We start from the raw sequence: 17,297 nt of genomic DNA on the forward strand, positions 1-17,297 counted from the left end.
TCTTATACCTGCAAAAATTTTGGGAACCTTATTTTTTACTTGCCCCTCGTATATTCACTTTGAAGAAGATTTCTCCTCATGTTTCTGTGAAAATTAACTTAGACAATAAGTCCTCTTTACGATGTAAAGTCGTCTAATTTTCTGCGTCCCATCATCTATTTATTAACTGCCACAAACCTAGTGATAACTCTTCTCCTTCGAAGGTTTCTTCGAAGCAGAAGAAACCCAACACTTCTTCCTCTTCCTGACTTTCCTCTAAAGCTCCCGTTTAACCACTGATTAACCTCGGTCCTTGTGAGATGGTGCTGCCTCCCCTAGTGAGGTGGGCCCAGCTCTTACCCCGAGGGAAGCCGTGTCTCTTTCTCCGCTTCTACAGGTTTAGCCTTCTTTGGGATTGCCTGGTCCTGGCTCCAAGGAAGCGCTGCTGTAGTTACTTCACACAGGTGCTGAGATACAGCGATCGTTAGCTTCAGATGTCAACACCTTGTCCGTGGTCGACATGATGGTGTCAGAGGCCTTGTCGGTTGCCCTGCTGAGGCTTCTTCTGATTCCTTCGCCGCTGCCGCCGAAGACTGTGATTCTCCCCATGACGAACATTCTTGGGGGGGGGGGAGAGCCTAGTTCAAGGCACATCTCTCCTACGAGTGTTCCCCTTTTTCATTCGCGTGAATTGCTACTCATAGAGACTCCTCTTCGGAGGCCTGCTGACGGTAAGCTTGCTGATCCCCGGATTCTGAGGGACGTCATCGCAGCAGGATACTTCGCCATGCTCGTCCTTTGCTACACCTTCAGAGCGCCCCTTCACCTTCGGTCGAGACGTCTTTTTGGTAAGTCTTCTCCGCAGCCCTCCTCTTTGGAGGATTCTGCTCAGCTTGCCCCTTCTGGTTTCAGACCCTCGCATGGCTCTGGACTCATCTTCTCTTGAACGAACTGTGGTTCGTTCTTCTTCTGCAAGGGATTGTTCGTGATTTCCTCCGGAGTATATGCTCCCTTCTGAGGGTCACATCTCGTCGCCTAAATGCCAAGCAGAGGTTTGCCGACCGTCTTCACGCTGTCCACCTGTATGCCGAGCCACTGTGCAGCGATCTCCATCTCGTCAGGCACCTGTGCAGCGCTCGCCTACTTGTCAGGTTTGACGTCTAGACTCCCGCCGACCTGCAGCTCGTGAATTGCCTGCCTAGCCGACAGCTCGTGAATCGCCGACAGCTTGTCAATTGCCTGTCCAGCCGACAGCTCGTGAATCCCCTGTCCAGCCAACGACTCGTGGTTCACCTGCTCAGTCGCCAGCTCATCAATCGCTTGCTCAACTACCACCTTGCAAATTGCCTGCTCGCCATCGTCGGGACCTTCCAGCTGTTAGCCGTCCACCTGTTCGACAGCGTTCGCCCAAGCGTCAAGCACCTGCCCGCTTGTCAGGCCTCCTGACAAGCGGCCGGTTTGTCTTATAAGAAGAGTACTCAACAAGGACAGAACATCAGTCAACCTTTCTATGACCCACATAGCTCCACTATGGCATCATGCCACGAATTATATCTGAATTTGTCATTTGTTCTGTAACTGGAATACAAAACAAGGCTATTTATTAGGGGTGACTCACCAATTAGGAGGGTGGATGTCCCTGCCCAACTGGCTTTTTGGCTAACCGGGGGCTCCTTATTCTGAATAGGTAAGTACCAAAAATAAGGAGTACTTACACCTCACTAAACCATGCTATGCAAGGTCTGCGCCCTGCGCAAGCTGTGAGTTGAGATAAGCAGTGTGACTGTCAAAGTAAAAGTTATTCTGAGTCCTTGTGGGAAAACTACTGGACCAAGACTTTCCCAATACCACCTCGTCAGGGTATGGGGACACAACAGTGTTGGAACAATACTAGGAACTTACGTCACTCAGTAATCTGCTTTGACGACCAGAGGGTCGATGTGTTGTAGGAGGATCTGGATTCAGAGTGTAATTGATGACTGTGAATCCAAAAGAGATGGTGTTTTTTGGTGATCCTCCTCTTGTCTCTCCAGGTGCTGACAACAAGCAAAGGCACCCAAGTGGGCTGTTGCCATTCTCTTGAGATAGAGCCTCAAACCTCTCCTTGAGTACAGTAACAGATGTTCTGGATCATCAGTTACAGAGCAGAGATTCCTTGTCCGGAGGGGGTCGAATCTAAGATCCGTCACCTCTGGAAACTGCATCTTGGCAACAAACTTAGGGACGAAACTGAACGTTGCCTCTCGCCCTCTCCTTGAATGGGCGATGTCGAATGAGAGACCATGAAGTTCATTGACCCGTTTGGCTGTGGTCAAAGTGAATAGGAACAGTGTCTTTTAAGCCAGGTGGAGATCTGTTGCCTGGTGTAGTGGTTCGTAGGGAGGTCTCTTTAGAGAACGGAGAACTCGAACCATGTTCCGAGGGGGAGGTCTCAATTCCGACTGAGGAAAGGCAAATTCGTAAGTCCGTACAAGTTAGGAAAGATCTAGCGACAAGAGGATATCCCTTTCTTTCAGTTTTGAAGGCAAGGCTCAAGTTTGAATGATCGTCTTTCACTGTCGAAACTGAAAAGTGTCTTTTCTCACGCAAAACTCGAGGATTCCGTTATTGCTGGAATAGCAACATTGAGTGGAGAGATACGCTTTTTCATAACGCCAATCACAGAAGACGTTCTAATTTGCCTGGTAGACTGTTGCTGAGGATGTCCTGATATTCAGACAACCTCTTCGCCTGATATTCAGACAACCTCTTCGCAACTTGTTGCGAAAAACCTTTCTGAGTGAAGAGGTGCTGGGTAGTCTACGGGAGTGCAGTCATAGCGAAGCTCTAGCTTGTGGTAGATGTCGAAGCGTGGTTGTCTGAGTAGATCATGTTGTGGAGGGAGTTCTCCTGATGGAAGTTCCTTAATAGCAGATTCTACTTGGGATATTTTTGCAAGGGATATACCAGAGAAATTTTACAGTAGAGGTATCAAAGGAGTTCTAACCTCCGGAGTGAATATCTTGAGAGATATCGTGTATACATCAGGGACGTGTTAATAACGAGCCATGGTTATCCTTCCCTGAATAGAGTTAACCTTGTCTCGAAGGATAAGGGATAAGGTAGGATATGTGGGCGAGACAGCCGTTACAACTCCCGATCTTAACGTGCTACAACTAACACGTTTCCTATTGAACCATTCCCTTTCGCAGACGCCATCTTTGACGATCGCTTTTAGTTTTTCTGCCTGTTTTCTTAGCTTCTTGAGGGATTTACTATCATGGATGCTTCATCTTCTTCCTCATTGATAAAGTTGAGTACCCTTTTCTTGTGTGTTGGAGAATTTTGCATATCCACCCCATTTTTCTTCAATTTGCATGCTTTTATTATTCAGCGAACGGCATGCGGTCGGCGTTATTGCATCATGTTTCCAAATCGCTCTTTTACATTGTGGTATAATTATGGGTATCCCAACCCCTTTTCATGATGTTTCTTGTGTTTCTTTTTATCAGCATTGACTTAGGCTAGCTCCACCCTGACTGACAGCCATGCTTGGTAAATTTTCACTTGTGCACCATCCCCTTCTTTCACCTAACCTTACTGGTTTTGTGAGGCTGCCTATCCTCCCATGCTATCAACTCATCACAGCGAGGAGCTGCGTTTCTGAAGGTCCCTCTGGGAGTTGGATAGTGTTTTACAGTTGTACTAGGGTGACTGTTTTCACTTTCCATTTGACCTATGTTTGGCGAGGCGGCACAGGTCTTGGGGACTTGTTCCCTGTGTTTACTTCTTGTTTATCCATTGGAACGCATTACCCCCTGTTCTTATGCTTCCCTCTTAGTCTTTAGTAGGCTATGCCTGGTTGTGAAGACTTGTCCTCTGTGCCCTATCACTGCAAACCCCTTGGAACACTATTTCTGTTCTAATGTAGCAATTAGGCCTTCCTGTCATGCCGCCAATTTCTGAGTCTCACATCACCACACCTTTTCCCCTTACCCTTGTGCTTGTTAGTGTGTCTACCTGCTGTGGAACTTTCTTCCCATCCCTGTCTAGTCCCATGGTGGATGAAGTACGCTTCGCCTCCATCCTTGGACAGGATAACTTGTAGGTTATCTTTACTAACCCTAGGTGGGCAAGATTTTCTCCTTCCCTGGACTAAATCTCTCTGCCACCTTAGAGACCACCCTTGGGTGTTTTCTCTGCCCCTTCCCCTTCCTAGTTAGGCAATAACCTGACTGTACTGGGAACTATCCTAGTTAGGCAATAACCTGACTGTACTGGGAACTATGTTCCTCTCGTCTAGTCATCTTAACCTAGCTTTTGAGTTTTCCCTCACCCGCTAGGTAGGCTAGGATTGCCTGCACAGTTCTCCCTATGGCTTAACCCTATCTAGGTGCATAAAGCTGGTACCCCTTGGGGTCCTCCTCTGCCACCTTGGCAGTTGCCTGTTCTGTATCTGCAGCTTCCCTTCCTGTGCTATGTCCCTCTTGCTGCAGAGTCTCAACTCCCTTGCCTAGTTAGCCTATCTTGGCAGTAGAGTCGCTTTCTTGTCTCTGCTTCTGGTCTTGTCAGCTTAAGTTCTAGCACTGACTGTGTGTTGGCTATGGGTCACTCCCTCTGCCGCCTTAGACTAGTTATCTTCTGTTTCCTATCCTCTTATATATCTGAGGAACATTGTCCTCTGGAGTTGGTCGGTTGAATCCTGCCTGGTTGTCAGATCATCCTTTGAATTTCCAATTCTCAGCATCCTGGCCGTCTTGTACGGCTCTCATTATCTTACTTGCTAAACCCCCACTTTTTATAAGTTAATGATAATGATCAGATCTTGGCAGGTTCTCTTATTAGCTGCTTTTCCTTACTGTACTTCCTCTGAGTGTGGACACTTCCCTATGGGTTTGTTCACTCTCTCTCTGTCAACTTTACAATGCCTCTGCCACTTTGTGTCGACATGCCTGGGGTACTGACAGCTCAGTCTTTATCTTGGCTACTAGAAATAGTTGCCGTCTTAACACAGTTGTTGCCGGTCTAGCCAATAAGATGAGTGAACTTGCCTTAGGTTGTTACAATAAACCTACTCTGGAGGTTCTGGTGTCCCTTTGATGTGAACCTTTCCTCTATATTCCTACCACACTGTCACTAATAGTTTGCTTAAAAAATCTCCATTGATTTCTGAGCTGTTTGGTATATATGTTGATTATACAATAATCTTTAGCCATAATTAGGTGGTATGTTTATTTAGGTTAGGATTTACCTTAACATTATTTTATGCATACCTTTCATATTTTTACTTAATTTTAAAAATATATAATTTCCAATGATGTATACTCATTGAAATTTTTCTTCTTTACAGGTCGCTGATGATATGGAGTATTCAAAAGTCACCTGTGCCAGGCAGTTCAAGTTGCCCTGTGGCCACAAGACCTGCCGGAAACATGCGGATTGCCATGTTTCCAAGTGATCCGGTGCAATCTTGGAACCTACTAACTGTCAGGTTTGAACGAATCTCCTTCGCACCGGCTTCTATGCCACTGACGTCTCTTTTGACGTACAAGAATGGAGTATGAAGAAGCTCCGTCTTTGAGTAAGAGTCTTCCAGAAGAGCTCTCAACAAGGTGTCCCTTATCTTCCTTACTTGGAACTGAATGAACTCCTCTTTCACAAGGCTGAGGTGACCTCTGTGTTTGGTCAACAGTTACCGACGGTTCAACTTCCGCCAGTACCAGCAGATCATGCGGATGATGAACTTCGGGACGCTCTGAAAGTCATGAGTTTGGACGCCGACAACATGTCGACAACTTCAACTGTGTCGTCAGAGAGGGAGAGGATTCTGCTGACCATGGAAGCCTTTGAAGTGTCATTGGATATACATCGGGTGAGTACAGTTCCCAGTGGCTTTTTATTTTATTCCCCCATCCCTGCTTCTAAAGCCCCAGCTTCCACCTCCACCCCTGTTCCTATGTTAGACAAACCTTCATTTCCTAGTAACTTGGAATTTATAGAATTCATGAAAGGTTTCATGGGAAACCTAACTGCCAAACATGAACGTTCTCAAGCGGACTTCATGAAGAGGATAGAAGCTTTATAAAAGGTACCTGCTTCTAAGGCTCCCCAAGCTTTGAACTTACCAGAATGCACAATTAAGAACCCTTGGTGTTATGGTGAGAATATGGCCTTAACTGAAGGGTACCTCCATATTGGAGAGGGTTTAGGTTCCAAGCCAGTCTCGAACTTGGAATTCTTCCCATCAATCGATAGTTATCCCTAAGGAAACAATCCTTCTGGTCCATGGCAAGGCTTAATCCCTTTTGGTTAGGAAGTTAAAGACGGCCAAATTCACTAATACCCAACTTTCTGCCTTTGGAGGGAAGCAAGCCGCCTTTGTACCTCCAAAGGTTACCGTCTTCCCTTTCTCCTTCTAAAAGCTTAGAGACTGTAAAGAAAGCAGTAGTGGAGGGCAGACCATTCCCAGTGCAAACCAGTCTCTCTAGCCCTTCCTTATGATTCGGACAGTTGGGAGGACAACCAACATACCTTCACTGTTGTTAAACTAGATAAAGACATCAGAGGAAAGCAGTTTAATGAGAAACTGCCTAGAATTCCCAAATCCCTATTAAAGGGAGAATTGGAAGCTAAAGAAAGACTATCTGCCTTTTTATCCTTCCATTGAGATGTTTATTGGAAACTTTTCCAAAACTGATCTCTTCCCTGTCTTGGCAAAGACTCCCCTAACCATGTTTCATAGAGATCTTCATGCTTTCATCTTAGCCAGGAGAGCATGTAGATAACACGTCCTAGCCGCTGCTACGATCAAGCATAAACTTAGAAAACTCATCGACTCCAATATCTGGGGGAAAAACCTCTTCCCTGAGAAATTGGGTAAGGAACTCATGGACAAAGCAGCTTAGGAGAATAAGAGCCTTGTAGACAAGTGGGGTATGTCCTCTAAAAAAAGAAATTTACCCCCTGTGAAGGCTCTTAAACCAAAGGCAAGAAGCCCAGAAGTCACTTTGAGGGAAGGAAATCCTTTCCTGTTGCGACAACCTCAGTTACTGCCATCCCTCAGACTGTATACATGATTCCCCAGCAGTATGTATCACAGTCTTCATTCTTGAACCCGGTGTATGAGAGAGCTACCACCACGTAGTGAAAAACTAAATATTTATAGATAGGAAAAATACAAATTATTTCAAATTTCTGTATTCTAAAAATTTTTTTTCATATAGTTTTATGTCTTTGTTAACTTTTTATACTTTGGTCCCTTAACATTGTGTCATTATATTCTTTTTTTTTTGCAGCACGCCAAACTTCCGGTAGGGCTTTGGAGATACTAGCTAGAATTGCAGTCAGGCAGTAGAGGAGCCTAATGCCAAACTTCCTGTAGGGCTTGGAGATACTAGCTAGAACTGCAGTCAGGCAGTAGAGGAGCCTAATTTGTACATGTCCTGAACCTGTGGGGCATGTGGAACACTAGACTGCAACAATGGGATTCAAATGTGAAGAAAAGAAGTTTTTGTTGATCCTATTTACACTACTGACAATAAGTGAAACTTAAGGGGACGTGATGTAGAGATTTCAAGCTCATGATCAGATGTTTTAGTTTTTACTGTGGGGGATTCTTAGGATATTAGTGCAATGGACACTTGAGTGAAAAAAAAAAAACAATATATTTGTGACGCCATTAAACTTGAAGTTTTCTTATGCCACCAGCTTGGAACTTTGTCTTGTTTATAACTGCCAAGGTTGGCTGTTGATAGCTTTTGTGTCTGGATATTTATCGTAGCAGTGGTGTTGCTTGGTGAGATCACTGGACCACCCAGACAACAGCACGTACACATTGTGGCATTCATTAATGCACTATAATGTAGATTTCTGTAGGATGACTTCAGGGAAGGACAGCTCTTCAAAGGCGAAACCTTAGGATCGAAATCATCCCTAAAACAACTGAGGGCGAAGCTCACCTACTTCATTCGCAGAGTGGATCCTCATAGTACACCCGCAGGTCATGATCCAAGAAAAATTGCTTCCTCTCTGAACTTTTTTCAGTTTATGAACTTTGAGCGTCTTTGCTCATACACTGATTGGAAGTCCTCCAGAGTGTTTTACAAATATTGTGCGAAGCAAGGGCACCAACTCAAACATTTTCTGGTGGGGGCAGGTAGTGTGGTGAAACCTGTCGTCTAGTGCTGCGATGAACAGTGAATTGATTGGGACTCTCAATTTGGGTGGAAAGATGTTGACTCCTTCCAGTGCAATTCTTTTATGTGAGTGTCACCCTGGTGACACTAGGACTGTTCATTTTTAGGTGCAGAATTATACAAATGACACTAATGCCATGTGTACACTGTACACAGTGTTGATAGTATCCAACATTTACAGTAAAATTAACGGATTTTGAGCAAAGCGAAAAATCTATTTTTGGGTGAGATAGCCATGTCGTCCTGATGGAAGGTTCCTATTGGTAGCTTTCTAAGCGATATTTGGCTACAGTGATATTCCCAGAGAATTAACCTTCAGGTCTCCAGAATTCTAACTCCTGGCACGAATATCCTTAAATTTTCTCTTAAGGATACCGCATAATATCAGGGGACGTATATCTTGATACGACACATAGCAATCTTCACCCCGAATAGCGTTTTCGCTTCGAGGGGGAAAGTGACAAAAAAAGAAGGGGAGCCGTTATCAAGGTTACCCTTCCTCCCGTACTATTATGAGTATCTAGATGGCGCTTATTCCTTGTAGCATTGAGCATGGTGCTAAAGATATAGTATTTTCAGGAGGGATCCTGCCAAGGCCTTTTCTATAGAAAAGGAGGGCGGGTCCATCAGAACGACATGGCTATCTCACCCAAAAATAGATTTTCCGCTTCGCTCAAAATACGTCTTTAGGGCTCAAGCCATGTCGTCCTGATGGAAGTTTACCAGAGAATTACTAGAAAGTACTGTATCTGTGGATTTTTATAGGTGCCTCAACCTTGGGACAAACTTTCCTATGGTCATCCAGACCATTGAGACATATGACGTTACCGTTATACGTCATTGCTACTAATCATAGACGATGTTAGTGCTTCCTACCCCATGCAGGGAAGAGTCATAATAGACAGTAGGAAGGGGTCTCAAGGTTTGCATATATTGTATGAACGAACATAGTAGCAACTATATATACAAGAGTCTAACGATTTGTATATTATGTTGGAATATACCATCAACTAATATACAGGAGTCTCCTAGTTTGTATATCTGTGTTGGAACATAGCCTCAGCTAGATATACAAATATCTCACAGTTTGTACAATGTATCGAAACATACCATCAGCTAGATATACAAAAGTCTTACTGTTTGTATTTTTTGTAGGAGCAAAAGTATCAGCTATATCTGTTGTCCTCCATACAATCATATGCAGTTTTACTTAGGTTACTAGTTAATAAAACTCTGGCATATACTTTATTTCTATCCATTGTAGGGCGAAATAAGATGCAATTACACATTGGTATGCATTTATTTACAATAAATGATCCAGCATAGAGTAACATGTGTAATATATGTTAATATATGTAATGAGAAATATACAATGCTCAAACAAACAGAAAATTATTGTTTCCACCTGAAAAGATAGAATAATTAGTGCCACACTTGAATTTGAAATTGTAATGTTGAATATTATTAACACTGTGTAAAGTACACACGGCACGGGTGTATCTCTAAAATTCTCCACCTGAAATGATTTGAACACTCTTTAGTGTCTCCATGGTGACACTCACTCAACAGTGTTGCACTGGAAGGTGTCAGCACCTTTACCCGATAATTGAGAGTCCCAAACAATTCACTGTTCATCGCAGTACTAGACGACAGGTTTTAACACACTTACCTGCCGCCACCACAAAACGCTTCATCTCATGATTTTCTCTCTTTAGCGGTTAAGAAAATATTTGGGATCTCAAAAGGCAGTATAGACTTCTTAGAAAAATACAAGTCTAAGTCAACTAGGAGACAATATGAATCGTCTTGGAAAAAGTGCTGTTGTCTGGGTGGTCCAGTGATCTCACCAAGCAACACCACTGCTACGATAAATATCCAGACACAAAAGTTATCAACAGCCAACCTTGGCAGTTATAAACAAGACAAAGTTCCAAGTTGGTGGCATAAGAAAGTAGGTGATCGTCGCCCTCAGTTGTTTTAGGGATAAGTTTGATCCTGAAGTTTCTCCTTTAAAGAGCTGTCCTCCCCTAAAGTCTGAAGTTCTTCGAAGATAGACCTTTGGCCATTCCACTGGACACAATGAGACATCTTCCTTCAGAGGACAGATTCTCCAGGGACCCCATCTCTTAGTGGGTAGCTCGTTCTTAGCGAGAAAGATTGGATCAGAAAAGAAATTCAGTTCTCCCGCTTCTGTGAACTGAATATGGCCCTCATCTCTGGATAGGGCCACTATTTCCCTAACTCTAGCCCCTGAGGCTATAGCAAACAGGAAAATGAATTTTTGAGTCAGGTCCTTAAGAGAGCAATCTTCATTGTTCACTGTTGAGGCATAGTGTAGGACCTTGTCCAAGGACCATGAAATGGGCTTTGGAGGGGGCTGCAGGCCTGAGTCTAGCACATGACTTAGGGACCTTGTTAAAAATTTCACTCGACAGTTCTACTTGGAAGGCGTATAGTAGAGGTCTAGTCAGAGCCGACTTACACGTAATTATTGTGTTGGCTGCCAGACCTTGTGTGTGAAGGTGGATAAAGAAGGACAGACAGAAGTCCACTGAGATTTCTTTTGGTCCTTTTGCTTTGACGAAAGCAACCCACTTTTTCCAAGACGATTCATATTGTCTCCTAGTTGACTTAGACTTGTATTTTTCTAAGAAGTCTATACTGCCTTTTGAGATCCCAAATATTTTCTTAACCGCTAAAGAGAGAAAATCATGAGATGAAGGTTTTGGGTTCTCTGTGATGAAGCGAAGACAGTCGACTTTTGGACCTGTTGAGATAGTGCTGGGTCCGGAAGAGTGACCAGCCTCAGCTTCAGTTCCAATACCAGAGGGAACCAGTTGCTCTTTGGCCACTTGGGAGCTACTAGAGCTGCCGTTCCCCGAAAGGATCTCATTCTGTTGAGGACCTTCATTAAGAGATTGGTCGGAGGGAACAGGTAAATCCAGTCCCCTCTGTTCCAATCAAGGGACATGGCATCCAAGGCCTCCGCTAAAGGATCCTCGTTTGGGGCTACATATCGAGGTAGTTTCTTGTTGTCGCTCGTCACGAAGAGGTCGATCTGCAATTCTGGGACTTGATGCAAGATGAAGGAGAATGAGTCTGCGTCTAGGGACCATTCTGACTCTATCGGCCTGAGCCTGGATAGAAAGTCCGCCGTCACATTGCAGAACCCTTGGAGGTGAACTGCTGACAAATGCCATCTCTTCTTTTCCACCAGGCGGAAGATGGCCAGTATCACTTGGTTGTTCTGAGGCGATCTCGAGCCTTGATGGTTCAGACATCTCATTATCACTTCGCTGTCCAGGATCAGCCTGATGTGGGCTGATCTGCGAGGGGAAAGTTTCTTCAGCGTCAAAAGGACCGCCATGGCCTCCAAAATGTTGATGTGAAACGTTTTGAACAGGGAAGACCAGGTCCCTTGGACTTTCCGTTGATGGGAGTGACCTCCCCATCCTTCTGTCGAGGCATCCCCGTGGATGGTCATCGATGGTGGAGGTGGTTGCAAGGGCAGAGTTCTCTTTAGGTTATTGGCCTTCGACCATGGTTTGAGAAGTGATCGTAGTAAGGTCGTTACCGGTCTTCTTGGATCTCTTTGAGCGTTTGATGCGTGTCTTCTCCAGACTCCTGACGCATCTTTTAGTTGTGCTTTTAGCACTGGGTCTGTCACTGCTGCAAACTGGAGAGAGCCCAGTATTCTTTCCTGTTGGCGTCTTGAGATCCTGTCGGATTTCAACAATCTCTTGACAGATTCAGCAATATCTCTCCTCTTCCCTGGGGGAATGGAGAGATGCTGTGACTTCAAGTTCCAATGGATTCCCATCCATTAAAACTCTTGAGCTGGAGAAAGTCGAGACTTCTTGGTGTTGATCTTGAATCACAGATGTTCCAGGAACTGTATCACTTTCTTGGATGCTTGCAGGTAAGCCATACTGGATGCTGCCCACACCAGCCAGTTGTCCAGGTATGCTGCTACCTGAACGCCTTCTAGGCATAGTTGTTGAACGACTGCATCTGCAAGTTTCGTGAATATCCTTGGGGCTATGTTTAGTCTGAAGGGCATGGCTCTGAAGACCTACTTTTTCTTCTGTAGCCTGAATCCTAGGTAGGAGAGGGGGCAGTTGACTGGAATATGCCAATAAGCCTCTGCCAGGTCTATCGAGACTATGTACGCCCCTTTTGCTAACAGGGTCCTTATGTGTTGAAGGGTTAACATCCTGAACTTCTTGTTCTCGATGAACTTGTCGAGTGGCAACAAGTCCAGAATGACTGAGTTTGTCTGAGTCCTTCTTGGGAACACAAAACAGCCTTCCCTGGAATTTGATGGACTTTGCCCTCCTTATTACCCGCTTACTCAATAGTTCTATGGTATATTCTTCCAGTACGGGGGTGGAATGTTGGAAGAATTGAGGATATGATGGTGGAGCTTTGTTCCAGCTCCATCCAAGTCCATTCTTGATTAGGCTGTGGAGCCAAGGATCGAAGTTCCAACGATCCTGAAATTGTTGGAGCCTCCCTCCTACCTGAAGCATCTCATTGCTTCTGTTTTCCGGAGGATTTACCTCCCTGACCACGTCCTACCTTAACCCCCTTACCTCGTGAGGGGTGTTTTGAGGAGCCCCGTTTAGAACCTCTACCCTTGGGGCGAAAGGTAGTGGTCTGTCTCTCAAATGCAGGGTTAAATGCTGGTGACTGGGCGACCAGCTACTGAGGTACCACCTGGAAAGTGGTTTGCAGTTGAACAACCACTTGGGGCACCCTCATCTGAAGATGACTTCCTTTTCGATGACATGCCCCACTTCCGGAGAAGGTTTCTATTCTCCGTGGTAGCTTTGTCAACTACCTCCTTGACCACTTCATTTGGGAAGAGGTCTTTACCCCAGATATTGGAAGCTATCAGCTTCCTGGGTTTGTGTTTTACAGCTGCTGAAGCAAACACGAACTCCCTGCATGCCCTTCTGGCTTTAATAAAGCCGTACAGGTCCTTTACCAAGGTGGCCATGTGCATCTTGGCCATGACCATGTTCATATCTGGGGTGCTCTTTTGGCCTGCAGTCCTCTCCAAACAGTTCTGTAGGGATAGAGATGCCGCTAGTCTTTCTTTCGTTTCTTGCTCCCTACGCAAGAGAAAGTCTGACAGCTTTGGGAGATTTTCGTTGAACTGACGTTCAGCGATATCTGCCTCCAAATTCCCAACCGACAAGGTAAGGTGGACTTTCTTCCAATCCTCATCCTCCATGGGCATGGCTAACGACAAGGGTCTACACTCATTCAGTGTAGGACAAGGTTTGCCTGCCTCTACTGCCTTGACAACGGCTCTAAAAGCCTTCAATGTAAAGGGGAAGGCTATTGAAGCTGGAGCAAGAAAGGTAGGATATTTCTTGCTGACACCTTAGAGTTAGTGTAGCCCACCTGCTTCAGGCTGCTTGACAACAGAGCCTGTGCCTTGTCATGGTCGAATACTATGAACTCCTCAGGTTCCGTCTCTTCCTTCAACATTGGTTCTAGCTTCAGACGAATGAAGCAGTCTGGATAAGCATTGGAGCTTGGCCAGAACTGAATGTCTTCGATAGGGACAGCTCCCAACTTCTCCAAAATGAAGTTTGCCGTTGGTGATGGGCATATACTCCGCATGTCTCCAGGGATTAGTTTTGGAGCAGGTTGGGAGGTCTTGAACTCTGAGCCTCTTGTGAGATCCACGGGAGGCGAAGAGTCGAGCAATTTGTCTCTCGAGTTTCGCTTCCCTTTCTTCGCCTTGTTTACGAATGCTCTCCATCAGCACCGTAAGATTGGCCAGTGCCTGTCTCATGACATCTGATGGAGGGGCGGAAGATGTGGAGGGTAACGGTTCCAGAGCCGGCACCGATGGAAGGAACTCCGAATCAACTTCATCATCTTCTTCCGGAGTCAATGTAGACTCCTTCTCCCGACTTACCTTGAGAAGATCCCTCTCGGTATCCGAGGACACTTCAGACATCCTCTCATCTTGATGGATGTCCATGTCTTGCAATGCGTCATTGACTTCCGTTTCGACGGCAATCTGGACGCATGGTATTTCGGGTCGTGTCTGGGGTACGACAGCCTCGATACCAGCTTTAAGGAACAGCAAGTTGCGCATCCTTTCGTTAGGAAGGTACGGTCCCGTTGAGTTCTTCTAGAACCAACGTACCCATCTACGCAGCTTCTCTCGTGCTGCATCCCTTGACTCTGCTGACTTGGGGTCGTCAAAACCCTCGTGTGACCAAGGCCCGGCATATGTTGCAGCCTTGGAGGTCCCAGTACCGTAGGGCTTCTTTAGTAATGGTGCAGGGGGCATGAGCTCTGCACCCTTTGTGGCCGCAGAAGTCCTTACTCCTGACGTTGTAGAAGATGACTTTGCACTTAAACAATTCCTAGCAATAAAGACTAAATAGCTAATTATTTTTATTTAAGCTATTATACTGGGAAAGTTATTCTGGCTAACTAAATAACTCATGCGTTACGAACGACAACGCCGAAGACGCCTCCGATCTAGGCAATAGCTCTGCCAAAAATTTAGTTTACTGTAATTCAATTCAATTTTTTACTTTACAGCCAGAGCTAAATTTATACAGCATAAGAATCAAATACTCAACTTTCCAGAGGCAGAAGAGGCTAGAGATTGCATAATAAATCCTGATAATGAGAGAGCACTGGGAAAACCACCGAGCGAGACCGTTACAGAAAAAGGAATAAAGATGGCGGCGATTATGGCACCATCTGAGTACTCAAACAGTAACGGAGGAAGGGAACCTTATTAACGGCTCCTCTTTTATTTTGTCACTTTTCCCCCTCGAAGCGTACATGCTATGTGGGGTGCATATTGTTACGTGGCATGTCAAGAATACGTCCCCTGATATTATGCGATATCCTAAAAGGAAAACTTTAAGGATATTCGCGCCAGGAGTTAATATTTTGGAGACCTTAAGTCAAATTCTCTGGGAATATCACTGTAGTCAAATATACCCTAGGAAGCTACTTAAAGGAACCTTCCATCAGGACGACAAGGCCTGAGCCCAAAAAATTATACACTGTAAAGACTGAATACTCAACTTTCCAGAGACAGAAGAAGTTGGAGATTGCATGATAAAACCTTAGAAAATTGAGAACAAACGTTAGAGCAACAGGGAAAACCACCGTGCGAATTCGCTACGAAAATAGGAATAAGCGCCGTCTTGGATACAGCGCCATCTAGATACTCGTAATAGTACGGTAGGAAGGATAACCTTGATATCGGCTCCCCTTCTATTTTTGCCACTCTCCCCCCTCGAAACGAAAACGCTATTCAGGGTGAAGATTGGTATGTGTCGTATCAAGATATACGGTACGTCCCCTGATATTATGCGATATCCTTAAGAGAAAATTTAAGAATATTCGCGACAGGAGTTAGAATTCTGGAGACCTAAAGGTTAATTCTCTGGGAATATCACTGTAGCCAAATATCCCTTAGAAAGCTACCAATAGGAACCTTCCATCAGGACAACATGTGTTGAGCCCAAAAATCTTAATAATCTTCTCAACTGTTGTGACTGGCATTAATCCCTTTCTTCCCTTTCAGGTAGAAAAACATTGTCTGTATATGTTGAATGTATAATTCCTTTTTTTGATTATATTACACCTGTTGTTCCATTTAATCATTGACTTAAATAAATAATTAAAGTGTAATTGCATCTTATTTCGCTCCACAAGTGGCTAAAATAAAATGTAGCCGGAGTCCTTTTATTTATTTTCCTAAGTAAAACTCATACTTATGGTACTGATGTATATGAACAAAAAGATCTAGTTGATACTTATATTTGTTCCTACACGAATACAATCCTTGAACTTTTATCGTCTAGTAAGACATTTCCCTGCAGGGGGCAGGAAGCCCTAACATTTTTCCATGATTAGTGGTAATGACTTATACAGTGATACCTCTACATACGATCTTAATTCGTTCCGTGAGCTGCTTCTTATGTTAAAACGATCGTATGTTGGAGCATATATTCCCATAAGAATACACTGTAATTTGTTTAATTTGTTCCTCAGCCTGAAAACACATGATAACTCCTTAATAAATTGCTACAAATAATTACACATAACATTAATACAATTGAATAATACAGAAATATCTAAAAAAGAATAATAATAAAGAAATAATAAATAAAAAAAAGGGGTTTTTATTAACACTTTACCTTAGAGACAGGCCAGCGCAGGTGTAGGGATTGCTACGCAGGAGGAGACGGGAGATCAGCGAGGAGGTAGAGACGGCGACTGCGATAATGTACCGTAACTTACTCTAACTTACACTACGTGAACTTTAACCTAACTTAGCTTATTTTTTTTTCATTTTCATATCTTATATTTTTTTTTTACATTTTTTTCTTTTCTATTTCTAATTTGCATCACTTTCACTCGATTCGGTCTTACTTTTCTTTGGTTCACTTTCTTTCTCTTCATCATGATCACTAGACCGTTTCGTAGATTTTTTAAAGAAACTATCGAGAGAAAGTTGCTTGGTACGGATTTTGAGAATTTTTCTAAAGTGTGTTAAGCAAACATCATCGAACTGCGCAACTACATGGCAAACCTTAAGTTTCTGTGGGTGATGCTTATCGATGAAATCAACCACATGTTGATGATATGCCAACATCTGTTTTATTTCAGCTGAACCTAAGATGTGACCTACCTCCTCGATCTCCTCCGACTCACTCAACTGCGCTTGGAACTCATTATGCTGCATGGCTTGCAGCTCCTTGAGTTCCTCAGTGCTGAGCTCTTCATGATGCTCATCGACGAGTTCGGTGATGTCATCTTCATCGACCTCCAGACCCATGGACTTGCCAAGGGATACAATCTCTTCAACGACTTCCTCGACGGCAAGCACAGGTCCAGGCTCGGAGCCAAAACCTTCGAAATCTCTGGGAGCAACAGCATCTGGCCAAAGCTTCTTCCAAGCTGAATTCAGTGTCCAACGAGTTACTCCCTCCCAAGCCTGATCTACGATCTTTAAGCAGTGCACGATATTAAAGTGGCTCCTCCAAAATTCACGCAAAGTTAAGTTAGTGCTTTGCGTGACATTAAAGCACTGCTTAAATAAGTGCTTGGTGTAAAGCTTCTTAAAATTAGCGATGACTTGCTGGTCCATAG

The 17,297-nt window shown here is 44.3% G+C and overlaps 2 protein-coding genes across 5 annotated transcripts in view; both read right to left on the bottom strand.

The window, feature by feature from the left end:
* Nucleotides 1-17,297, bottom strand: part of LOC137618630 (zinc finger protein 665-like) — a 235,402-nt gene that overhangs the window by 192,107 nt on the left and 25,998 nt on the right. The gene's annotated exons all lie outside the window — the stretch shown is intronic.
* Nucleotides 1-17,297, bottom strand: part of LOC137618607 (zinc finger protein 91-like) — a 533,834-nt gene that overhangs the window by 6,253 nt on the left and 510,284 nt on the right. Inside the window, exons 9-11 of the mRNA XM_068348718.1 lie at nt 14,320-14,542; nt 14,086-14,217; nt 13,141-13,476 (exon numbers count right to left, since the gene is read on the bottom strand). Coding sequence (XP_068204819.1) covers nt 13,141-13,476; nt 14,086-14,217; nt 14,320-14,542 — 691 coding nt within the window. The remainder of the gene's footprint in view (nt 1-13,140; nt 13,477-14,085; nt 14,218-14,319; nt 14,543-17,297) is intronic.

This window comes from Palaemon carinicauda, chromosome 25 (assembly GCF_036898095.1).
Source record: "Palaemon carinicauda isolate YSFRI2023 chromosome 25, ASM3689809v2, whole genome shotgun sequence".
NCBI classification, from domain to species: Eukaryota; Metazoa; Arthropoda; class Malacostraca; order Decapoda; family Palaemonidae; genus Palaemon; species Palaemon carinicauda.